Source organism: Odocoileus virginianus, chromosome 3 (genome assembly GCF_023699985.2).
Source record: "Odocoileus virginianus isolate 20LAN1187 ecotype Illinois chromosome 3, Ovbor_1.2, whole genome shotgun sequence".
In the NCBI taxonomy this organism is placed as follows: Eukaryota; Metazoa; Chordata; class Mammalia; order Artiodactyla; family Cervidae; genus Odocoileus; species Odocoileus virginianus.
The window spans coordinates 67,745,003-67,771,496 of NC_069676.1; the positions used below are offsets into that span (position 1 = coordinate 67,745,003).

Below are 26,494 nucleotides of genomic sequence, written 5' to 3' on the forward strand. Positions count from 1 at the left end.
GCATACAGCTGCTCTATTCTAGTGTGGCCGTTTCCTTACACCATTTCAGTTCTTCCTACTTCTTAGGCTCCACAGCCATGAAGGATTTTAGGTATCACCTAGTAGCTTCAAATTTGTAGTCTACAGATCAAAAAGAAGAATTTTCTTTCAACACAATCTTGGGGGAGAGCCTGCCACATGAATCAGGTAGAATAATAGCTGCTGTGGGTAATGCAGGCAAGCGAATCTGCCATCCCCATCCTGACCACATCTCCCCAGGGAGATGGACTGACCACTCCTGATCCCATTTAACTCTCCTCTTGAATGTAAGAGGCTGAGACCCCGAGAGGGGGACTAATTTGCAGAAGGTCGTGTAGCTGATTAGTTCAGGACTCGAATCAAGTCCTCCTTATACTTTACCGCTGCCTCTAGATCCACAAATGAGGAAGCCTGGTGGGTGATTGCGGTGACTTTCGAGTGAGTGATCAAACAGTGGCTGCCTTCTAGTAGCCTGACTGCCCCTTTTTTCAAAGCTTCAGAAGCCTCCACTCCATCCATAGTTTTGCATGAAAAAATAATAAATAATAATTCTCACTGAAATGGCCTCCTTCCTGCCCCAGAATTGGTGTCCTGCTGGCTTGTTAATTTTAGTTTGGGAATCAGAGACCTAGTGACAACTGCTCTCATGCAGGGCTCCTTGGCTGTTCAATAAATGCTAATAAACCATAAGCGGGAACCCTATCACTGCCGCCCAAACTGAAATGCAAGGGCAGAGATGACTTTGGTCTGAATTGGATTTGAAAAGGCTGAAAGAACAGGCTTTGAATGCGCAGTGGAAATGCCAGTTGAATATTAATTATAGCGGCAGTGCTGGCCCGAGGAAGGCGCAATGCAGACGAGATGCTTCTGGCTATGGAATCCAAGTGTGGCTTCACACAGAGGCCAGGGAGCCTCTGGTGGTTTTCTGTAGTTCTCGTGGTGTTCAGAGAGGTCTTTCTGGTTGCTCATTTTATTTATTCCTTAGACTCACCAGTATGACTCAGCCAGGAGCTATCTTAGGGGTAGGTTTTAATTAGTGACTTGGGGATTCTGAAAGTGGGATCAATGTAGGTGGGGACTCTATAACCTCTTTGCCCCAATGATTATTTCCCACATTCCAGGAATGGGATGTTTGGGTCCACAATGAACCAGACATGCAATTATTGGGTTGGCCAAAAATTTATTCAAGTTCTTCCATAGGATGTTACAGAAAAACCCAAATGAACTTTTTTCCAACCCAATATAACAGGTCCCTTTAATGCACCAGGTATCTTAGCCTCCCGCCCACCTACCCTTCCCCCAACCCCAACACACACAGCGTTAATGGCTTGGGGGTGTGGGTTGGGTAGGCATAGAGGTTTGCTGACTGAGCCATAGGCAATAGATAATGTCCATATATCTCACCCCATCCCAGTAAACTTTTAAATTATGTATACTGAAGAATTTCCTACAGCTCTAACTGCCCCATAGATTGTGTAGCTAATTGTTTCTTTCCACTTAAACTGGGAGCCTCCTGGTAGGCTGTATGTTTTGGTGCAATTATGCTGCCTGGACCAGGGCTGAGGCCATTTTAGCCACCCAAGGGGTGTGCTAATTGTTCTGAAGTGTGTAGCCTGGGGTGCACCTCATTGCTGTAGTGGTTTTAATGGAACTTCTAATTAAAAATAAGCAGTGATAGGGAGCTGGGTGCATTCCTCCCACATCAGGGGTTCAGGCAGGGCCCCTTTGTTCACAACAGTGTGAACATGCCCATGTGGGAGCCAGCTAGGGCAGAGATTGATGTGCCTCTGATGTGGTTGGTCTACAGGCTTGGTGCAGGCTGTTTGAGCTATAATTAGAGTGGGGCCAGTGTCGGTGTGGCAGCCAGTTCTTCTAGACTCTGTGTCAGTTTTTGGACGGGGTGCCCGTGAAGGAACTGGAAAGGGAGGAGGCTGGAAAGTTTAAGTAGCTGGAGATACAACCCGAGACTCCGAGAGAGTTTGTGAGACAGGAGTGTTCTGGAAAATCCTATGCCCTGCATGTCACATTCCCAGAGACCAGGCTATCTTGGTTACTAATTAAAGTGCACTGGGAATCTGATCTGGGTTTGGAATACTTAGTTCTGTCTCTTGTTAACAGTGCATCTTTGGGGAGATGGCTTAACTTTTCTGAGCCTCAATTTGTTTATCTATAAAATGGGGATAAAAATACAAATTAAGTTGGGTATTTTGGCAAAATGGACATAGAAATCAGGAATGCCTGCATCCCACATGGGCAATCACTTCTACCCTTTGTGGGCCTCCACTTCCCAATTCCCTTACTCTGTTCTCCTAGTCTAGTACCACAAGGAGCATTAGCAGGATGGGAACAAGAATAACTTATTTATAATTGAGCCCTGTGAGTCAAAGTAGGAGAAAGAAAAGGGAACAAATGAGAGGTTGGTTTTCTCCATGAGATGAGCCTCAATTTAGTGTGCTGGCTGACCTCATGGAAGGAGGAAATGCAAGAGACAGACTGTATCTCCTTTAGGACATAGGCCCTCAAGAACCACTGATTTGTCTGGCACTTTGACCTTTGGATCATCCTCTGGTCTTTGTCTATAGGGGAGGCAAGAGTGGGAAGACAAGACAGAGACCTTATGGCATGAGAAAGGCAGAAGAAATACTCCCTCTGTCTCTGCATCCTAGATTTATAGTCAGGATTAGGAGGTAGAACATTCTTATGAGCTAGTCTGCTACTGTCACTGACCCTAGAATGCCCTAAAGTTGAATCTTTCATGACCTGTGACATCAGGCTAGGATATTCTGTCAGGAATGATTGGAAAAAGAAAAAAGAAACAAAACAAAACAAAACCAAAAAACCATGATAACCTAGAAGTGAGTCCCTGTATTGAATTCCGTAAGTGGTATACAAAGAGATTTAAAAGTTCAATGACTAGGGAAATCTTTATGGAAGAAATGGTTGAGAGATCTGAATTTGAAATTTGGGTTTTGAGCACGTGTTCTGGGTAGAGAATGTGGCCTGACCAAAGGCACAGAGGTTGTTTAGGATGGTGAGAAACCTGTTTGCCTCAGTCACAGGCTCTGAGCTTGGTGAGGAAGGTCATGGTCAGGCAATAGGGGCACAGTGAGCACTTGGTTCAGGAACTGGGGCATAAATCGAGCAACGGCTCTTATCTCCTTTGTTGTTCAGTTGCTCAGTTGTGTCTGACTCTTTGTGACCCCATGGACCGCAGCACGCCAGGCCTCCCTGTCCATCACCAACTCCTGGAGTTTACCGAAACTCATGTCCATTGAGTTGGTGATGCCATCCAGCCATCTCATCCTCTGTTGTCCCCTTCTCCTCCTGCCCTCAATCTTTCCCAGCATCAGGGTCTTTTCCAATGAGTTGGCTCTTCGCATCAGGTGGCCAAAGTATTGGAACTTCAGCTTCAGCGTCAGTCCTTCCAATGAATATTCAGGACTGATTTTCTTCAGGATTGACTGGTTTGATCTCCTTACAGTCCAAGGGACTTTCAAGAGTCTTCTTCAACACCACAGTTCAAAAGAATAAATTCTTCAGCTCTCAGTCTTCTTTATGGTCCAACTCTCAAATTCGTACATAACTACTGGAAAAACCATAGCTTTGAATATATGAACCTTTGTTGGCAAAGTAATGTCTCTGCTTTTTCATTTGCTATCTAGATTGGTCATAGCTTTTCTTCCAAGGAGCAAATGTATTTTAATTTCATGGCTGCAGTCACCATCTGCAGTGATTTTGGAGCCCAAGAAAAAAAGTCTGTCACTGTTTCTATTGTTTCCCCATCTATTTGCCATGAAGTGATAAGACTTGATGCCATGATCTTAGTTTTTTGAATGCTGAGTAGTTTTAAGCCAGCTTTTCCACTCTTCTCTTCATCAAGAGGCTCTTTAGTTCTTTATTTTCTGCCATAAGGGTGGTATATCTGTATATCTGAGGTTATGGATATTTCTCCCAGCAATCTTGATTCCAGCTTGTGCTTCATTCAGCCTGGCATTTTGCATGATGTACTCTGCATATAAGTTAAATAATCAGGGTGACAATATACAGCCTTAACATACTCCTTTCCCAGTTTCGAACCAGTCCACTGTTCCATGTCTGGTTCTAGCTGTTGCTTCTTGATGTGAATACAGGTTTCTCAGGAGGAAAGTCAGGTTATCTGGTATTCCCATCTCTTTCAGAGTTTTCCACAGTTTGTTGTGATCCACACAGTCAAAGGCTTTAGTATCTTATCCTTCAGATTGTGTCCCTGCTACCTGCTTACCTTCCCCGTCCCCCCACCCTTCCAACTATGTTTGTGGTTTGCTAATACTTAGCTAGTCAGCAGGTTTTCAATCCCTTTTAAAAAAATAATTTTATTTATTTTTTTTTATTTTTGCCTGTGCTGGGTCTTCACTGCTGTGTGGACTTTTTCTCTAGTTGAGGGGCTCAGTCTTCTCCTTGCCATGGCTTCTTTTATTGTGGAACACTGTCTCTAGTCTTGTGGGCTTCAGTCATTACACTCCCAGATTCCAGAGCACAGGCTAAGTAGTTGTGGCACATGGGCTTAGTTGCTCTGAGGCATGTGGGGTCTTCCTGCACCAGGGATCGAACCCAAGTCCCCTACTTTGGCAGGTGGATTCCTGACCACTGAGCCACAAGGGAAGCCCTTTAATTATCCTTTTGAAGAGCTGATTAGCCTGGTTTCAAACACATCAACTCAAAAAAAGATTTCTTGTTGATAGCTTGAGTGAAAGCTTCAAGGGCATGTAGGAGTCAAATGAGTACATGTTCTTCCAGATGAGAATCACCAATTTGGAAATATGTAAAGATCTGAGAAATCTCCTGGCCAACCTCTTTATTTCATACAGAGAATAAGAGGAAAAAAAGTTTCCCAATAAGAAATGTGTAGTTTTGGGAACCAGATCTCTTGTCTCTAAATTCATTCAGGGTTTTTTCAGTGGGTTGTAGAAGGAATGTAGCCTAGAGGTTAACATTTTGGGCCCTGGAATTGGGCATCTTGGGTTTGAATCTTGGCTCTTGGTCACATAATTGCCTGTTGACTTTGGGAAGAGTCTCAGTTTATCCATCTTTAAAATGGGACAAGAAAGCCAATTTGTTATCTGCAGGGAACAAAAAAAGGTATATATTCCATTTGTTCTATTGTACAAGAGCTGTCTGATGTGTAGGCAAGGGTTGATGTAAGGGTCTTGTAAAGAAAGAGCCTTTTGGCCAAAGGTATTCATCTCCCCCTCTGCCTTACCACCCTGCATGAAGAACCCCTGTGTCCATTGCTTCTTCAGCATGAGCACCCCAAACTGCTGTTAAAATAGATGAATTAACAAAATGGGATCTCACATTAGGTCATGATGTTCATTAATACTGTGGTCTGAATGACATCCTCCAATTTATCCTGAGCCAGCTGATGGATGATGAGGCTAGGAGGGTGATCTGAGGACCTGCTTGGAAGGGCACCATGGCCCCATTTGGTAAATCACTCGAGGGTACATGGGTACCCCAGAGGTTCCATTTTCAATGTGGAACAGATCTAATCACTGTCCTCCAGCCACCAGGGCCAGTGGAGGGTTGCAGAGGTGACTCTCAATCTCTAGCAAGTTCACATTTCTTTCGGCCTTGTATCCCTCTCTGGTTCCTTGCTCTTTAAGAGGAGGATGACTTCGTTAGAAACTTAGCAAGCATTAAGTTCCTTGTACTCTCTTCTTGAAAGCTAAGTTTCCCTGATAGTCTCTTGTAAATATTTATGTGTTTATTTGCTGCGTCAGGTCTTAGTTGTGGTGTGTGGGCTCTTCTGTTGTGGCGCATGGCATGCAGGCTCCAGAGCATAGCTGTGGCTTTGCAGGCTTAGCCATGTAAGCTCAGTCGTTGTGGTGTGCCCCGAGGCATGTGGCATCTTAGTTCCCCCAACCAGGGATCGAACCCGCATCTCCTGCAGTGGAAGGTAGAATCTTAACTACTGGACCATAAGGGAAGTTCTGCTAATCTGTTATAAATGGGGAAAGCAAACGTGTGTTTCTCTTTACACTTTTGTCTTTTGCATTCAGTAAAAGGGACAAATGCTACTTTGTCTATGTGTGTGGGGAGCGGGAGGAGAATGTGAGTTCTCTTAAAGGCAAGATTTGAGACTCAGAAGCAGCAGTTGGTGGGGCTTCAGAATTCTGTTTCTGCTTCTGAGGACCAGAGAACTCAGAGGTGACTTCTCACTGCAAGAGCCCCATCCTTCAGCCCCAGGCTGCCCTTTCGCAAACAGGTTGATACGAAGAGTTCTGGATTGGGTCCACAGTCAAACAGATCTATGCTGGCTCACCTGCTGTGTGGTCTGATACTTTAAAATTTTACCCCTTTGGGTTAATCTCTTTTTTAAACATCCAAGCAGTCCTGGAAAGGACTGCCAGTTAATCTCTTGCTATTGCTTGAAGGGTCCTCCTTGGGGGAGTGTCAGGAAACCCCAATTCCAGTCTCTGTTCCAACTCCAAATTACGAGGTGACCCCGGGGACAGCCACTTATCAATCACCTGAGTTTTGTCATCTGCATCTACAGGAAACTCTCCCAGCTCACTGTGTGGGAACATAGGTGAGCTCGGATAGGAAGGGCCCGTGACATGGAAGAAAAGTCACTTTTCTTCAAAGTTGAGTCAAGTGTCAGGCAGTCTCCCTTTGTTGCACTGGGATCTGAAGAAGGCTCCGAGGTGCCTCCCTGGTGCCTCCCAGGTCAGCATCCCTCACATGCCTGAGATGAACTTTCCCCAAGCCTAACCTGTGAGGAGCTGGCTCCTCTTGCAGCCTGAGAGTCAGGGGAGAGCTGGTGGCTATTTAAATGTGGGCAGAGAAAGGGTATGAGGGCAGTGGTGCGCACGGTACTGGAGCTTGTCTGGGTGTGTATAGTAAGCGGTTGTTGTTATGGAGAAGCATGGAGGCACTGATGGAGGTTACAGGAGAGTGAAGCTCCTCTTTGCCCATCCGTTAACACTTGGAGTGAGCTGACAGTGGTGAGGAGAGGCGTCCTGCCTCGGGCTCCCTCCTGCCAGCTGAAATGGCAGCTGCCCTGCCCCTTCCTTGGGTATTTGCAATTCTTTACTACCTACTTATCTGAGAAAGGCAACCTGGGGCCTCAGTGAGGCTTAGGGTGTCCATTATCTTCCCAAATGGTTGCTGCCCTCCGGCCTTCTACACTCACCCTGAGACCAGTCCCCATCTATAATTTTCCTTAACAGCAAGAGTTACCGTATTGCTGGGCTCTGCCATGTGCCAAGCCCTGGGGTTGCATCAGAGAAGATCACAGACTGGCTCCCTGTGGTATCTTCGTGTGTGTGTGTGTGTGTGTGTGTGTGTGTGGTGAACATGCACAAGACTCAAACAACTTCACCAGTAGAAAATTGATTTACCGGGGGTCCTTCCCCTACTGTAACCAGCCTCCCCAAAATAGTTTTTAGAATCACAGGATGTTGGAGCCAGTCCAGTTCCTGTCCTGAGAATTTGGGGAATCTGAGTGAACCTCACTTTGAGGTTGAAACTTGGGGAAGCTTTGTCCAGAGTCACGGCAGAAACTGTGGGCAGAGCTGGAGTGGTAGGTCTGTCCTCTGACTCCTGGCTCGGCTGCCCCAGGTCCTGTTATTCCTGCTCCGGCTGCAGAAGGGATGCAGCAGTTCCTCCCCCAGTGCTAGATGCTAGGTGGCACCAGCACGCTTTGGAACAGAAAGGCTCCCATCTGGCTTCTATCTGAAAATGTTTGAATCCTCAGTGTGGGCGGCCTGGAGTCCTGGCTGAGCACTCCCCTCTCCTAAGGCCCTCATGAGGCCTGCCTGCCTGGGGGGCCACCCCAGATCACGGTCCCATCTCCTTCATTCAGGGAACCCATCCCAGATGCCTTGGGGATCGGTTTGCTGGCTACCTGGAAGAATTCACTCCTGTGTGATTGGTTTCTTTTGGGGCCTCTTTGTGCAGAATGGAAAGTTCTGCTGGGTGATCTTTTCAACTCCTCTGCTGAGTTCTGAGCCAAGTTCTTTGCGATTTCTGTTCTTTCAGAACATTGTTGCTGTCCAACAAGGCTGGCTGATGCCACTGAGGATGTGAGGCAGTGTGGAAGGAGACCCCAGCCACCCAGCCCAAATTGCCCACTTGCAGCATCGTGAGTATATGAATCATTTTGGGGGTGGTTTGTTATGTTGCAGAAGCTGATTGAAATAGGAGAGAACAGTCTCCCCTTATCCATGATTATCCTGTCCATAGTTTCAGTTTACCTGTGGTCAGTCTTGGTCCAAAAATACTAGAAAATTCTAGAAATAACTTATAAGTTTTAAATTGCATGCTTTTGTGAGTAGTTTGATGAAATCTTATACCTTCCCACTGGGACATGAACCATCTCTTTGTCCAGCATGTCCACATGGCATATGCAACCCTACTGCTCAGCATGCTCTGGCATTGGTTTTCAGATCAGTGGTCCCAGTATCACAGTGCTTGTGACCAAAGTCACCCTTACTTTACTTAATAATGGCTCTGGCACACACCAGTAGTGATGCCAGCAATTTGGATATTCTCTTTAGTACACCTAATTTATAAATTTTATCATAGGTAAGATTATATAGGTAAAAACATTGTATATGTGTGTATGTATAAAGTGAAACTGAAAGTCACTCAGTCGTGTCCAACTCTCTGTGACCCCATGGACTATACAGTCCATGGAATTCTCCAGGCCACAATATTGGAGTGGGTAGCCTGTCCCTTCTCCAGGGGATCTTCCCAACCCAGGATTGAACCTAGGTCTCCTGCATTGCAGGCAGATTCTTTACCAGCTGAGCCACCAGTGTGTGTGTGTGTGTGTATTTATATTTTCTATATGTATTTTATAAATATATATTAATATGTAAATATATAGTTATATTTTGCTGTTGTGGTTTCAGGCATCTACTTCAGGTCTTAGAATATAATCCCCTCGAGTAAGGGGGGACTGCTGTATCTATGTTGAAGGGTTGCAGTGAGGTTTACATGATAATATGAACTTAGATTTGTCCCTAGCACACAATAAGTGAATCCAGTTGTTACCACTAACATCATCATGGGGCACTTCCTCTTGCTTTTTGGGTTCTAGTCCCAAGGACGACCTTTCATTTTTTCCCCCTCCTCCTCTTCTCCCTCTTCCTTCCCCCTCCCTCTTTCTTCTCCTTCTCCTTCCTCCTCCTTTATTATATATCAAACTCTACCTTTTTCATGGCTTTCATACTTAATTCTCTCCATTCAGAATGGGCCTTCCCTGCTACCTTGTTTTCACAGTTAGGGTCTCCTCCTCGAAAAAGCCCTCTGGTCACCCCGGCAACCCCTGCCTCCCATCCTTACCGTTCTTGTTTCATTTAATTGTGTGTCATTATCACATTTATTGATTCCTTGAATATTGTCTGGGTCCCCTTCTAGACTAAATCCCTTGAGGGCAGGAGCTGGCCCTGTATCCTGTATGCTTGCTACCCACCACACTGCTGTGTACAGTGGGAATTCGCTTGGTGTTTGAATGAGTGGGTGAAAAGAGGCACCGAATCAGTATGAGTTTGTGGTTGGTGTCAGGCTCCCAGGAAGAGGAGACTATCCAGGCTGGAGTTTCAGAGAGAGAGAGAGAGGGGACTGTGCATGCTGCTTCTAATTCTTACAGCTGTTTAGGTTTGTGTCAGTCTGTTGGGTCAATTATCTTCTTGATACCCTATGTCCAACAATGATATGGGCTTCTTTAAGAAAGAGGTGGGTTTCTCACAACCCCAAGCACATTGTCAGGCATCTAGGAGGGGCTTAACAGAAGTTTATTGGATCAATAAATGGATGGATGAATGAGTGGATGTCAAGAAAGATGGACGGGCAGTAGTACTCAGACTGTAGGCAATGATGGGAAACCATGTTTATTCTTTTCTTTTAATAAAGGATAATATGTTCCCAGTCAATCTGTAAAAGGTCATGAATGTATAAAAATGTATTAATTACAATCATTAGCATTATGTTACAGAGAAATAGTTGTTATAACCTTTTCCCCTAAGATGGCACTTGGACGGACACACTTGGTTTGCTTCACAGAAAAGGGCAAGAGTAGGTGACCAGTTGGCCTGGTCGGCCCGGGACTGAGGAATTTCCCAGGCTGTGGGGCTTTCAGTGCTAAAACTGGGAAAAGCCCAGGCAAACTGGGATGCTTGGTCATGCAAGAAAGAGAGCAGGATGAGAATGTCAGGTGTGCTTTGGCATTTAGGTACAGGTGATATTTTCTTAACTTTTCTCCACAATTTTGCTTCCTCTTAGCTCTCAAACAAAAATCCCTGGGTGTTACAGCTTTCAAAGGGTTTGAACAACCCCGTGTAATTTTTACTTGATCCTTATGCTGAGTCTGGGATGTAGGGCAGGGGAGGCATGCTACATCAATGCTCCTGGCTCCTAGAGAAGATGGGGCAGAGAAAAGGTCCACATCTCCATCTCCTGAGGCCAGTGATCTTCCCATTACTCTGTTCTTTTCTGAAATGTCCCACCTGTCTTCATCTGGCTTTCAGGAGTGGACAGGAAACATAAAGGAAAAGGAAGGACCCTGAGATCCAAGCTTTGGCTCAGTCCCCTCATTTGGGACAATTTATATTATTACTGCTTTGCCTAATACATTCACCTGCTCCTCCTTGAACCGTCCTCATGGATTCCCCTGAAGCCCCACCAGCTGGCCAGTGCTGGCACCATTATGTGGCAAAGTCAGAGAGAGAGAGATCCAGTGTATTGACTCTAGGATGATGCCCCAAATGGCCCTTCCAGTTAAGGTTTGCCAGCAGGATGTGCAGGAGACCAGCTTACTCTGCCATCTGTCGGCTTGATTGTTGAGCTCTTTTTGGGTGCTTTTGCTGAGAAGTTATTCAAGTGATGTCAATTCGTGGGGTGGCTGTGACTTGCCACAATTGTTTCCACCCTTGTATCAATGCTTGTTGCTCAGTATCTAGGTACCACCTTAAGGCGGGTACTCACCTTAAAAGACTGGTGACAGGCTATCTTTGCCCATTGTACAGCTCGGTTCTCTTGACAATGTATTAGAATCCTATCATCCATTCTTTATTCCAACACTGTTTTCCATACAAGATGTCCATGTAATTCTTTTTCCTGTGAAGTGAGACTTGCTCTGGCTCTCCCCTATTCAGCTGAAGCCTGTGATGTTCTGGATGAATGGGGTTTAACATTGGTTCTACTCTTTCAGATGCTGTTGTTTGGGCTCAGAGTTGCTCTATCATCTGGGTTGTCTATTCTGGGTACAGCTGTGCAAAGGTTTGATCTTGGAGTTTGCCTTTTCTGAGAGCAGAATGAGGATGGGTACAGATTTCCCCTGCAGTCTGAAAATAGATCATTACTATGAAGAATGTCATAAGCTGAAATGGTATAAACAAAGAAGCAGTTACCTTAGGATACATCTTGCTAACAGATGTACAAAATAAATTGAGATAAGGCACAGATGCTCAAATAGAGTTCAAAGCTATGGCGGTTTGATTCTGAGGTGCTGTGCAGTTCCCAGGGAAGGAGGTTGGCAGCGCCACTGAATGCTCGGTTAGAGGTAGCCTGCACCTCTAACCACTACCTCTAATCACTGGCTGCAAAACAAATGCTGAATGCTCTCTTGGCCTTTTGTTTTGGTAAAAGGAAAAATTCTCTTTGGATTTCTTTTGGTTAGCAACAATAGGTACTAATATAGGTTTTTCCTTAAAGGGAAATGGTGCAAGGCAGACTTTGGAGAACTTGGGGATATTTATACTTTTATTTAAAAATAAATGAATATCTTAAAGAAGAATGCTGCCTATGTCCTCTTGGTAGATTCCCCAGACTGTGGGACATGTGGCCAATTAGCTAAAGCATCGGGTTACTGGTGCACCTGTTCACTTTCACATGCTTGTTTTCTTTCTGCTCTTACCCTAGCTGTGGCCCTTCCACCTTTGGAAGTGTCTGTGGCTCTGAGTTCAAATCTGGTTTTAATCTTCAGATGTCCTTTTCTTTGGCTTAGAGCAGACCCAACTCTGAGAATGGAAGAGATGTTAACCCTGACATGACCATTCCTACAATACTCTTGAGATGAGGCATTGTGTGTATGAGACTCTTCTGAAACTTGAACTCTTGGCACTAAGGGATGAGGTGATGGTTTGACAAGCCCAGAAACTTCTAAATCTTGAGATAACAGCTAGGTCAAAACACTTCTTGGCATCTGGGAATCTGATGCAACCCAGTTGTGTTGGGTTGTAGGCTGTCATTATCCAGAGGCTGAGAGAATCTCTCTGGGCTAAAGAATGAAAAAACTCAATGCAATAGAAATATAACCTCATAAAAAACCATTTACAAGATGTGCTGCCTGGTAGCAGGAGAAAACTAGAGGTTGACTGATTTCCAGTTCTTTTTTGTTAAACCCCTGGGGGCCAGCACGTCGTCTAAGGGTGGGGAGAAGAGAGCAAGACTGGCACATTCTTTCCTCTTTGAGGAGGAAGAGTCGGGGTTAATTAAGCCACTGATCGGGTGGCCTCCTCTGAGTGTGTACAGATGTCTGTAGGCCCCTCATATGGTCAGTGAGCTCTGGGATCGACGGTGGCTGCCCCGGCTGAAGGGCCGGTTCAAGTTAGTCTGTCCACTTGAGTAGGCTCCGGATGCCAGCATCCTACTAGGCTCCAAGAGCAGGTGCTCCCCAGATGAGAATTTAGCCCAGGAGTCCCCCGAGTATGGGTCGTCCCTTGTGTGGTCTCTGCTGCATCTCTCTCCAGGCAGTACCCAGTCCTCCTTGTCCCTCTGCTTGGTGGGGCTCGAGTTCTTTGGGGTGCTCTGGTCTGAGGCAGGCGACCCCAGACGGTTGATGGGCTGGGTCTCTCCGGGGATGGTGGCAGGCCTCTGGTGGCTTCTCCAGCTCTGGATTTCCAGCTCTCTCTTGTCCATGGGGAGTTTGTCAATTTTCTGAGCTCTTAGGATTGGAGACTTCCCATATGTCCCTTGTAGAGTCAGGAAAAAGTACCTGGGGGAAAATAACAGAATAAAGATATTTTGTGACTTCTGACTTCTTGAATTTCAGCATTGAAAGGGCCCTTAGAATCCAAGTCCCCACCCAGCAGAAGATCCCCTTTGCTGCTCTGTTAACTGATGGATCGAATCTATGTCCAAGCACTTCTGGTACTGAGGGAGTTCAACAACGAAATGTAACAGCTAACATTTGTTATGTACTATATGCATAACTCAATGTTATTCTCCCCCAAATCCCAAACAGTTGGTACTTTTGTTTCCCACTACGTACACACATGGAACCTGAGGCACTAAGAGACTGAAAGATTTGTCCAGAGTCATACAGTGGTTGAGCTGTGGTCAGGACCCAGTACCCTGGATTCTGATACTTTCCTCTCATCAACTATGCATGTGGCAGTCCATTCTATTTCTGGGCTGTTCTAATTTAGGCAAATTTACTTGCTTTGGAGTGTCCACTCTTTGTGGAACTTAATAATTTTTAAGTAGTTTCCCAATACATATTCTTTTCTTGAATCCATGGGCTATGCCAACTTCCTAGCATCAGTATATTATCACTATTTGCTAGATGAAGATACCATCAAGGTCCCAAATGATGAGCTGGATTTCCTAAGGTCTCCTGAGGAGTTGACAGATCTCCCTGATGGTTAACTAGTGGTTCCTCTCTCCTGCCAAGTTGCCTGTAGTGGACTCTGGAATAGAAGTCTCTATATGTCTCCTATTCCAAGATGAAGTGGGAAAAGGGGGTAAGAAGGTGATTAAACCTATGTGATCTATATCATTAGAAGGACTGATGTTGAAGCTGAAACTCCAGTACTTTGGCCACCTGATGCAAAAAACTGACTCATTTGAAAAGGCCCTGATGCTGGGAAAGATTGATGGCGGGGGGAAAGGGGGACGACAGAGGATGAGATGGTTGGATGGCATCACTGACTCAATGGACATAAGTTTGAGTAGGCTCTGGGAGTTGGTGATGGACAGGGAAGCCTGGCATGCTGCAGTCCATGGGGTCACAAAGAGTTGGACATGACTGAGCTACTGAACTGATCTAAGCATATACAATCTTGTGGTTCTCAGCAATTTATACTCAGTCTTTGGGTGTTGGTTTATCTAAAAAGTAATCCAGTTGGTACTATTTTCCTAGATTCCATATTTGCAGGGAAGGAACAGAGACACAGACATAGAGAACCGACTTGTGGACACAGGGAGGGAAGGAGAGTGTGGGAGAAGTTGAGAGAGTAACACTGACATAGATACACTACCATGTGTTAGATATAGCCGGCGGGAAGCTGCTATATAGCACAGGGAGCTCAGCTCTGTGCTCTGTGATGACCCAGAGGGGTGGGATGGGGGAGTGGCTCAAGGTGAGGGGATCCAGGTACACTTACAGCTCATTCACATTGTTGTAAAGCAGAAACTAATACAACATTGTAATGCAACTATAATTCAACTAAAAAATAAAAAGTAATCCAACGGGTCCAGAGGACATCCAAGGTCTTTTCCAAAAATAATTCTTTTTTTTTTTTTTAAAAACTTTTTTAAGAGCCTTATACACAGAGAGGCTCTTATCCTTCTATTATGTCTAAAAGATTCTGGATGACCTCAATGTGAGCAGGGGTTTCTGAAGACCACAATAGATCCTACGGAATCAGAAACTCTCCCCCACTCTTTCTCATCTCACTCAGGTGGCCATCCCTGCGTGTTTCAGGAAAGACTCAACTTTTGCCTGGAAACTAGAATTTCCACAGTTTAAACATTCCCCCAAGCTATAAATTTCCTTCTCTGTGCATTTAGTGAACAAATAACCATCAAGTTCCTACAATGGGCCAAGCCCCAAGGGATTAAGCTGTGAACCAGACTGACAGGATTCTGGCTGTTAGAAAGCACAGGAACCAGAGTTGGAAGCCACGGGAACAGTGAGCGTGTCACACACATGATCTGATGTTAGAGACCTTCCTCGAGGAGGAAATAATAAAGCTGAGGGCTGAGGGATGCACAGGAGGGAGCCAGGCAAAGAGTGGGTGAGAGCCAGGTCCTGGGCACGGTAGCTGCAGTGTGGAGGTGGAGGGCAGGAGTGGGGTAAGAGGACACAGGCGCTGGCAGGGCCAGAGCAGGCAAGGACCGCGGGGAATGTCTTGGGTTTTGTACGTTATTATGAAGGCCTTGGCGAGCCCTTGGAAAGTTACAAACATGACATGATCACACTTTGACACAATGATAATGGATTAGAGTAAACCCAATAGGAGACTATTGAAATAATTTGGAATGAAAGAATTATAACCTATCTATGGTGGTGGCTGTAGAAATGGAAATAGCAGATGGATTCTATTTAACAAGATAAGACTATCAGGTCCTGGCAATGGGTAAGAGAGGGCCATGTGGTGGTGGGTGGTGTCAAGGATAATTCTCATGGGCTGCCTTGATCCTCAGTGGGTAACAGTGGATGGAAGGAACTTGGGAAGATAGCCATGTTTCTGGGAGGGTGGTGGTGATAGAAGGTAGATCATGAATTAAGTTATGCGTGCCTGCCACTTTCCTCAGATGTGGCATGTCCAGTGCTGGTGGGGCACAGGTAGCTAGAAGGATGTATTTGGGATTCTGGAGAAAGACCTGGGCTGGGAGTTGATATTAGAGATTCATCTGTGAAAAATGACATTTAACTTCACAATAATGATTGCTATGTTTATGGAAAGAAGTTAGAAGACAAAAGAACCTAGGACAAAGGCTTGATGTACACCATGTCATCTTTGAACCAGCAGGTAGGAGAAAAATCAAGATAGTGTTGTGTTACTGAAGCCAAATGAAGTATACAAGGACTGTTGGGTCCTACCTAGTGTAGCTAATTATGCTGCGTTGTGTTTTAAAGTTGGTGTGTTAGTTATTTTACAGATAAAACAAAAGCTTGCTCTCAGTTTAAGAACATCATACAGTTCCTTTATACTGGTTGAATTAGACTAAGATTAGTGAGGTCATGGTTAATGGATAATTATCACAAGCTTGGTGAGTGAAATCAATCTTATTATAAATACAGCTTACATCTTTAAGTGAACAAATACAGTTTTCTACAACAAATGTTCTGCCATGTAGATTTCTGTAACAAAAATTAATCATTCCAAGGTTATAAGTTAACAGTCCTTGGAGCTATTAAAATAATCCTTTCTCTGTCAAAGGAAATCTCTTTGCCTTTCTTAGTAAACAGAATTAAGTAGGAATTCAAGTTTATGATGATCTAGAATAAGCAGAGATTTAACTTGCATGCTATGGTAACTGGCAAGAAAATATTTGCTAACTTTTCCCTAGCTTGCCCCTCATCTGTTTAACAAGATATAATGGTGAGTGAGTGTCTTTTCCAAGAATGTTTGCGCTTTTCAATGATTCTTATCAAGTTGGTAGCCTCTGGCTCCAAGTGTGTCTTCTAACCAAGAATAAGACAAAGAAGCTGGAACTCTTTGTAGATGATGAACTCTTCCTCTACCCCAAAGTAGACCCTGAACAGAGAGGTCAGTCCTTGGTCAGAGGTGATCACAACCATATTTAACCCCAAAAGTGTGGATGAAAGCATTTAACACAGACACCTGATACCCTTTTCCAATGAGGGCAGGACCTTCAAGGCCCTGGATCTGTCTCCAGAGGGGGTGGGGTGGGAAATATGTCCTCTGAGGCTTGTGCTTACTTCCCTCCCAGTCTTCAGTCTCAGGGCCCTTGATTAGTGCTAATCACTCTTACCTGGATTATAGGTTTGAATTGTCCACTGGATGGTAGACTTCTTGAGAGAAAGAACCCTATTTTATTTATGTTTCTGTTTCCTTAGCATCTGTTTTTCTCATTTATCACTCAGGGCAGCCTTTGTGATAAGAACTATGCTAACTGTGGGTTATATAATGATAACAAGGAGGATACTTTTTTCTAGGAGTTCATGACAAACAGACGAAACAGATAATACATGGGATAAAGGTAGTGACGGATACAATCAGGTAACGGGAACACATGATCTGTTTCAGCTTGAGGGTGGTAGGTGAAGTCACAAAAGGGTTCAGGAATTGGTCACACCTGGAATGATGTCAAAGGATGAGGAGGTCTGGTAACAGGAAGGACATTTTGAGTAGAAGGGCCAGCATGAACACAGGAAGAGGAGAGGGCATGCAGACTTCAGGGAAGTCCAAGAAGCCCAAAGTTTGAGGCAGGGACTAGGGAGATAAGGCTGTGGAGACCAGGAGGGGCCAAGCAGGGAGACTGTGTATACTTAGAACCCCCCATCTGTTGAGTTTACAGGAGTGTTTGTCATCTTGATATGTTCAGCCTCTAAACCCTGCATCAGATGTCAAGGTTCTGAGGTGTCTTAGGAAGAAGAAAGGGAGCTCAAACTAGGTTAAGCAAGCTGCCAAACTCATTAAAAGAACCAAAGCGTGCTAGTGACTTTCTGCCTTATTTTGGATTAGAAAAAGTTCTGCACAGTGTTGCGATGGCCTCTGGACTATGGTTTATAATGGTAAAGTAGCTGAATTTCAAAGATTCAGAGTGACAAGATCCTGAGGATGGAGAGGGGCTAGGTCTTGCCTTTGGGTACAGCATCATTAAGTTCACCAAATACTCTTGACTATAGAGTGTGGGCTGGATAACAGAACACTGGCCTCCGAGTTGGGAGAACAGAATCCCCCGTCATTGGTGGTGAGCTGGTGGACACATTCTGGTTCCTCTTGGGACCTCTGCTGTCCCATGAGCAAGTGGGACACACCGACAGCTCTGTCTAATTTCTTAGGTGATTTTGAAAAATCAAAACGATGAACTAGATAGAAAAGTATGTGTCAAGAGTAAACTCCAAGGACATGTGAAGCATTGTTGTTGCTATTTTTTTTTTTGAAAAGGTGACTATAGAGGCTATAGACTGGAAATGTTACAAATAGGCGCTCTGCAGAAGTGATTTATTTGGCTAATATAGGGTGTGTGTATGTGTATGAGTCTGTGTGTGTTTTAACAAATTCGAGTAGTATTTAAAAGTTGGATATTTCCTGCAAAATTTGTGGGAAAAATCTAAAGCTCTGAAATGCTCATCTCGATTTTTCCTTGTGGCAGTGATAGGCTGAAGCTTAGAAGTTCCTTCCCCAAAGCCTGTACTTCACCTGGATTGCTGCCGTCGCTTACCTGTCCCTGAAGGCATTTGAAAGTGAGACTCCTGGGCTGATGAATCAAGGACTACAAGAGCTTTTCAAAATGATTCTTTATACACAATAAGATTTCTATGGCAGGAGGGGAGTAATGAGTACTCTCATTTTACAGGTGTCATAACAGAGGTCATGCCAGATTTGGTGACTTTGCTGCTCTGTGGCTGCTTTCTGTCCTAGCTCCCTCCCTCTGGAACGAGAGCCTCAAGCATCCCAGCTGGGGTCAAACTCCTGACTCTTAGGCTATGAGAATGGCTAATGGAGGAGAGCTCTAGGAAGGAAACAGCACCCCCAGCTCCAACCTTGGGAGAAGCGCCACGGCCGGTGTGAGGAAGCAGACCAGGTAGAAAGTGGGGTCTGAGAGCTGGCCTTCCATCACCCAGTAGGGATTGGTGGGGCTGTTGCAGGTGACGCAGATGGCATTGTACAGCAGGGACACCACAAAGTACATCAGGAAGCTGCCTGCCAGAACAAGCCCGTGGATGAAAGTCTGTGGAAGGAAAGAAGAAAACACTGCTGAGGGGATAGTTTAGATCAGGGGGGAATGTGCTCACGCTACTTTAACTTTGTTTTAAGCTTTTCTTTTTTGGAAATGCAATGTCCATATAAACCATTTTTAAAAGTGTGCCATTTAATGGCTTATTATAAAGTAAATACCTATGTTGCTACTGCCCAGAATTTGAACACAGATACCCCAGACACCCCTAAATCACCTTGACTTTTGTGATAATTTTCATGCTATTCTTTAGTCTTAAAAAAGTTAGTTATATTTTGTGTGACTTTTGTCGTTTTTCCTTAATGTTATGCTTGTGTGATGAATGAGCCTTTTCCACATGTGGCTGTCAGTTATTCATTTCTGAAGCAGCACAGTCTTCTGATCTCATTTTCTCCTGCCTCTTTAATGCTTCTTCGAATTCTTGTCCTCTTGTAAACTTACTGCTGATTTCATATAATTTCATTTCCACCTCTACTAGTTTGAAAGTTATGTATTTTAATTCTTTCAGTGATTACTCAATAAATGACACTAAGCAATCTTAACTTACTGTAATATAAAGTTTATATGTTTCCCTCCTCCTAAATTATGCAAGGGGCTTTAGAATAAATTAACTCTGTTTACCTTCCTCCTGATTTATATCTTATTGCTACTATTTATTTAAATTCTATCATCTTTGTAAATCACACATCATTATTACAGTTAAATATGGTCAATAGTCTTTAAGATTTACTTACATGCTTGACACTTTCTGTGCCTTCATTATCTCTTGCATTTTGGGTTTTCCATCCAAACTGAATTTTCTTATCCTTTTTTAAAAAAGTTTGTATTGAAGTGTAATTGATTAACGATGTTGCATTAGTTTCAGGTGTATAGCAGAGTGATTCAGTTATATATATACAAGTATCTATTCTTTTTCAAATTCTTTTCCCATTTAGGTTACTACAGAATATTGAGCAGAGTTCCCTGTGCTGTATAGTAGGTCCTTGTTGGCTATCTGTTTTAAATATAATACTGTGTACATGTCAGTCCAAAACTTCTAGTCTGTCACCTACCTCTTTTCCCCCTGGTAACCACAAATTTGTTCTCTTAAGTCTGTGTTTCTGTTTTGTAAATAAGTTTGTTTGTATCATTTTAAAAAGATTCTGCCTGTAAGTGATATCACATGATGTTTGTCTTTCTCTGTCTGACTTCACTTAGTGTGATAATCTCCAGGTTCATCCATGTTGTTGCAAATGGCAGTATTTTACTCTTAATGGCTGAGTAACATTCCATTGTATATACGTACCACATCTTTATCCATTCCTCTATTCAGCCATTCATTGGACATGTCTATTCAATCAAGACAACAGCCATGTCTTGGCTACTGTAAATAGCACTGCAGTGAACATTGGGATGGCTTTCCTTGTACTTTTAGTTGATCTTTGAACAACAGGGGTTTGAACTGTGTGGGTCCACTTACATGTGGATTTTTCTCAAAAATACTGCAGTATTGCCTGATCCATGGTTGGTTGAATCCACAGATACAGAGGACTGATTATGGGACTTGAGCATCCATAGAATCTGGTATTTGCATTGGGTCCTGGAACCAGTCCCCAGTGGATACTGAGGATGGCTATACATCCTTTAGAATTTTCCTTTAGTGGAAGTCTGCTGGTGATATATTTTCTGATTCATTATTTCATCCTCATTCTTAAAAAGATATTTTTAATCTTTTTTTGGAAGTTATTTTCTTTTAGTATATTTAATATAGCATTTCACTATTTTCTGGGCTTCCCAGGTGGCTCAGATAGTAAAGAACTTGCCTGCAATGCAGGAGACCTAGTTTCAATCCCTAGGTTGGGAAGATCCCCTGGAGAAGGGAACGGTTCCCACTTCAGTATTCTTGGGGCTTCCCTGGTGGCTTAGATGATAAAGAATATGCCTGCAATGTGAGAGACTTGGGTTTGATCCCTGGATCGGGAAGGTCCCCTAAAAAGGGAATGGCTACCCACTCCAGTTTCCTTACCTGGAGAATTCCATGGACAGACGAGTGTGGCAGGCTACAGTCCATGGGGTCACAAAGAGGCAGACACGACTGAGGGACCAACTTTCACTATTTTCTGGCTTCTATTGTTGCTACTGAGATGTTAGCAAAACTCTGTTGTTCTTTAGAAGGAAACCTTTATCTCAAAATCTGGCTGCTTTATGATCTTTATTTTTGTCGTTAGTGTTCTATAGTTTTCTTATAAGCATGGTGTTTTTAAAAAAAATTATCTTGCTTGAGCTTTGCTAATATTCTACTTTTGTTTTATATTCTCGATAATTTGACCAATTCATTAATTTTATCCTCAGCTCTGCCTAATCTGCAGTTAAGCCAGCCATTGAAATTTAAATTACAGTTACTGGATTTTTTAATTTTTAAAAGTTTTACTTGGTCTTCAAAGAAAATCTTTTAGGTTTCTTTGTATGGCTTACCATACATTCTTGCAGATATTTTAAAGCTTATTCGTCTTTCAACATAGCAAACAAAAACTTTTCTATGAGTTATGTCTGATAATTCAATACCTAAAATATTTGTTACTGATGTATGTGCTTGTGATCCTTATTGATGAGTCCTTGTTTCATTTGAACTTCATTATTTGTGTGTGTGTTTAAAACTAAACTCATTTGAGAGTTATTTAAATTTCTTAATACAATCAGTTGTTATATAGTGCAAATATCTTAATGTCTACTGTTTGTTATTATAATTGAGGTAGAGTTGATTGTACAGCACAGTGATTTAGTTACATATATATGGTCCATTTTCCAGGCTGTGTCCTTTATATTGACTATCTCTGATCTGTTCAGCACAGTGGGGACAATCCCTACAGTCCCTGCTGGGGAGAAGAGTGCAGGTAGGTGTACCCTTACTCTGCAGGTAGAGCTTAATCACCTAATGTGATGTGATCTCTTATTAGACTGTCATTACAGGAGCCTGGGTTTTAATTTCGGCAGACTTCATTGAACATAATGTTCGAAAATTTTCATTTTAGGCAGGGTTGCAAACACTCTCAAGAAAACATAGACTTTGGCATAGCTTGCTTCATTACAATCCCACTTTCCCAGAGGTTTTGGTCTTTAATTATCCTATCAGCCTTTTCATACTTTTAGAGTGTGTATACATATACACACATATACTCTTTGTATATGCTTGTGTACATATATATATACACACACACACATACTCATTGTATATGTTTGTATATGTTTATATATATATATAATATTAAAATGTATATACACACAAATTTATTTGTTTTCAGTGGAAGAGATGTTTTGAAATATCCTAGCCCCTGTTCCTAGAGAAGAAAACAGTTAGCTAACATTTTTCAGTCACTTAGGTGAGGACTGAAAGCTGACACAGCTGTTAAAATTCATGTTCGATTTCGAGACTTCCCTAGCTATCCAGTGGTTAAGACTCTCTGCTCCCAATGCAGAGGGCACAGGTCTGTGGAAATATGATCCTGCACAGTGCAGCCAAAAAAACTTCATGTTTGATTTCTACCCATGGAAGAAAGACGTTCCAAGCACTTGAGATAGGGAAAGACTTTCTTCATAATGATGGTAGTAGCTGACTCCTTTCCCTGGAGCAACAGAAATTACCAGTGACTACCAGGATACCTAGTCTCGAGATGCATTAGGTGGATAATAGTGTTGAATGGTGAGTGAAAGGAACAAGTTCTCTGTTCTAAAAAATGCAGTGCTCTGAGAAAGAAGGCCGAATGACTTCTTAAGTGAATCATTACTCACTTAATATACATTGCGGTCTGATTATTTACAGGGCATTTTTGAAAGGTTAAAAAAATATCCAGTGGTTAAGAAGGTCATGGAGAGAAGAGTTCCTCCTGTGAAATATCTTGTGCTACTGTTTAAAAAAGAATGTAATTACTGTGAAATACTTCAAGCACACAGACAACAAATCTCATGCATGCGATGTCCAGCTTTACCAGTTTTAACCTTATGCCATATATATGGGAGCAGAATCTGTCACTCCAAAATGTGTCTCTGGCGTCAGGATTACCTTGAGCTGGCTGTTTCAGCACATAGAGGAGAAGCTCTGAAAACTGAACAGACGTTTTCTTTTTGTAAGAGACATTTATACTTATAAGGGAAATCTCCATTTGTAAGGGTGTCTCCCTCTCTGTACCAGGAAAAAGAAACATTCTAAATTTCTAGAAAATCTTTATCAACTTCCACATCTGGCCTCCCTTAACCCCAAAACTACTTTTGTCTTTAGTTTGTGATAGTATTTAAGGTGGTGGCTAGGGCCATAGTTTCCTGGTCTCTCTCATGTGTATAGGAAATACTGATTAAACTTTTTGTTTTTCTCCCATTAGTCTGTCATTTGTTACAGGAGTGTCTAAGCTGAGACCTACAAGGGTAGAGAGAAAATTAGTTTTTCTTCCTCTACACACATTTGCCTCAGATTTTATTAAAAGGAGCCTTACAGATACGATTCAACCACCATGTATCCCTTGCAAGTGCCTTTTCTTTCATCTTGAAAATAAATCATGTTCATCATTTTTGTGTGTTGTGTATTTTACATGTTTATGTATCCATGTTAATGGATACTTTTAAAATTTTATCATGTAGATATCCTTCTGAATTCTTTTCACTAGACAGTATGCTTTGGAGATTTGCTGCTAAATGCTGTTCTATTCATTTTAACTGTTCTAGTGTATGATTATGCTACTATTTGTTTTCCTGTTGGTGAACATTTAGGCTGTTTCTGATTTTTTAATTTTGCTTTAAAGAATAATGATGTAATATCTTATATATGTCCATGTATATACGTGTGTAAAAGGATTGTCCAGGTTGCATAGTTAGAAGTGGAATTGTGTCACAGCATGTGAATATTTCTAGCTAACTCTTTTAACATATTCTTTCAGCTACTTTCAAATTGCTTCTCCAGAGTGGTGCTATCAATTTATAGTTTACCAACAGAACATGAAAATTCCTAGGTTAGGCTTTATTATCTTTAATGAAGTGGTATTAACTCACTACTACGGTACTATTATACTACATACTATACTATAGTATATACTATACTATATACTACAGTAGTATTAACCCATACTACTGAGTTAATTTGCCAATATATTATTTATAATTTTTACATTTATGTTCATTGAGGAAACTGTTCTATAATTTTGTTTCCTAGGACTGTCCATGCTCATTCTGGTATCAGAATTTATTCTAGCCATGAAAATTGGATTGCTTAGGTTTCTATTTTTTGAATCCATGAAAAAGTTGGTATGACATAGGAATTCTCTGTCCCTTATAAACTTGGTCAAACTCACCTTTACAATCCATTGCCTTTGTAACTTTAGGGATAAGATTGTTGATTTGGTTTCTAGAATGGTGATTGGTTTATTCAGCTTCGATGAATGATTTTGACTATAGTTGGGTAAATTTTACATTTAAAGGATTTAATTTGGTTTAATATTAAAAATATTGATTCCATTGACCATTGTATACATGAGAGCTGCATCCATGAAAATAGAGGGCTCAACACCATTTTATATAAAGGACTTGACTTGAGGATCTGTGGGTTTTGGTATTTGCATGAGTCTTGGAACCCATCCCTTGCAGCTACTGAGACAACTGTGTATCCAAAATTGCAGTCTTATTCATTTCTAGTACTGCTTTCATGGCCTTCTCTTTCTGTCTTCTTTTGGATCAGTTTCATCAGAGGTGAGTTTTTTTCCCCATTTTTGGCCACACTGCAGAATGTGGGAATCTTCTGTGCCTAGGTATTGAACTCATGCCCTTGACATTAGGAGCATGGAGTCTTAACCACTGGACCCCCAAGGAAGTCCCAAGAGGTGAGTTTTCAGTAGGGTTTGAAGATCTCAGTTGTGGTCTTATTGACCTTTCTTTGATTTTTCTCTCATCTTTTTTTCTTTTCTGTTTCTTTAGGTTTACATGGTATTTTTTTTTTTAAGTTTCTTAAGTTGAAATTTTAACTTAACCTCTTTTTAACCTTTTTAGTAGTAAAAGCTTTAGCTGCATCCTACAAGTTTGCGTATATGTTTTTATGGTCATTCAGCAGCAGTAAGTATAATTTCCATCATGATTTACTTTGACAGTTTAGATGTGCATTTTAAAATTTCCATGCATGTTAGGCTTGTTTGGCTGTGCTTTCATTGTTTGTATTTATTAATCTAAATGCATTATTATCAGATAATAAGTTCTTTATGATACTGATTCTTTCAAGTTCCTTTGTGATTTAGAATTTGGTCTTTAAATTTTTGGTATACGGTCAGGTGTGTTTGAAAGATTCATATTTAGAATTTGTTTAGAGCAAGGTTTTATATGTTAGTGTTAACTACATTAGGTCAAGTGTGGTAATTTATTCAAAGGTTGATCTGTGTCTGTTTTGACAGAGTTCTATAAAAACATCATTCTAGAATTGTAATTTTTTCCATTTCTCTTCATATTCACAGGATGAAAAAGTTCTATCTGATATTTCTGGCCATCATTTTCTTTGTTCTTACCTTTTCCTCTTTCCTACAGCCTGGGGAATTGATAGTTTCCTATATTCCTCTAATTTCTTTCCTCTCTTTTATGTTTAATCTTAAGTTTTTAATAATTGTAAGTATTAAGATACCTTAAGATTTAGGAGGTGCTAAATAAAGTAGACTTTTATGGAACCACTTATGGTTGTGTATTTCTTGTCCTATTCATACAAAGAAGACTTCAGCATAAAAAACCTACTGAATAGCCTTTCCTTACCCTTATGTTGTTTCTTGCAGTTTTAGCTTTTATTTTCTTTCATGTTCTTGCATATTTCTTTCTTCCTTTAGTGAGGGTCTATAGGTGGTAGACCTTACAGAGTTTATCTAAAAATGTCATTCATTTTTTTTACCACAGGCTACTAAGAAGGGACAGAAACATGATATATACAGGTAAGAAGGGGGAGAAAGCAAACATACAGCTGTATTATTTGCCTTTGATTCTTCTGTTTGATAAAAGTAAATAATTTTCTCTTGACTGAATGAATATAGTAATGACCTAGGAGATTTTCGTGGCTTTCTTAGAGAATTAAAATCAGTGTTTCTCCACTGGTTGAGTGGGTGTACTTCCCTTGGGAATCTTTCTATTTATCAGTCCTAAGTGAACTATCACTTAAGTGTAGTGATAGTGCACAAATAGTGTGTAACTGTTTGCTATTTGGCCTTAAGTCTTTGAAGAGAATTGCTCCACTATTTTTTGGTTTCTATTGTTTTATTGCTGCTAATTTTCAGGTAATTTGTCCATAGTCTCTGGCAGATTTTAAGACTGTTTCTATTATTGTACAGTTTTACTACCAGGCACTATATCCAGATTTATTTTGTCATTCTCAATGATGACCTCTTCAGTATCTCTCTAACCATTCTTTCCTTGTTCTTCTATGACTTCTATTATGTGGCTGTTGGAGTCATGAAAATGTAATCAAGAGGAATGATATTTGGAATACATATTTATGTGGCATTCTGTATGAATACACAATACTTTACAATTTTGGTAGTTTACTCTTAGCCAGTCTAGAGTGAATTCCACAAATTGCATTTTTAGTTTCAGTGACAAGCTTTTTGCATTTTCAAGAGTTTTAAATATTTCCTTAGCTTGGTTCAGTTCTTAGTATTAAAAATTATGACTGCCGCCTTCATAGTTTCTGATAAAACTAAATGGTTTCTCTGGTGGTTCTGAAAGAAATTTATTTAAGCTTGACTAGACCTTTTTGTTTTTATCACTTTGTTCTATCTGTCATGGCGTGAATTGGAACTAAGGGGTTTTCAAGATGGGAACTCTGTGACTTGGAAGCCCCCTGGGGTGG

The 26,494-nt window shown here is 41.9% G+C and overlaps 1 protein-coding gene and 1 long non-coding RNA gene across 14 annotated transcripts in view; one reads left to right on the forward strand and one right to left on the reverse strand.

The window, feature by feature from the left end:
• The window catches only part of LOC110143670 (uncharacterized), a 244,884-nt gene that overhangs the window by 181,394 nt on the left and 36,996 nt on the right, over positions 1-26,494 (forward strand). For 9 of the 12 annotated variants that reach the window (XR_011486969.1, XR_011486970.1, XR_011486962.1 and 6 more), the window contains exons 2-4: positions 8,038-8,140; positions 21,446-21,530; positions 25,549-25,583. This is a non-coding gene — a long non-coding RNA (uncharacterized lncRNA). Of the gene's footprint in view, positions 1-8,037; positions 8,141-18,276; positions 18,505-21,445; positions 21,531-23,012; positions 24,501-25,548; positions 25,584-26,494 lie in introns of all 12 variants that reach the window. The other 3 variants (XR_011486967.1, XR_011486972.1, XR_011486971.1) reach the window with 3 other exon arrangements.
• ATP10B (ATPase phospholipid transporting 10B (putative)) overlaps positions 9,777-26,494 on the reverse strand; it is a 287,108-nt gene continuing 270,390 nt past the window's right edge. For both annotated transcript variants that reach the window (XM_020903344.2, XM_070465735.1), the window contains 2 exons: positions 18,464-18,651; positions 9,777-12,997 (listed from right to left, as the gene is read on the reverse strand). In XM_020903344.2, the coding sequence (XP_020759003.2) occupies positions 12,550-12,997; positions 18,464-18,651 (636 nt within the window). In that variant the 3' untranslated portion in view covers positions 9,777-12,549. The remainder of the gene's footprint in view (positions 12,998-18,463; positions 18,652-26,494) is intronic.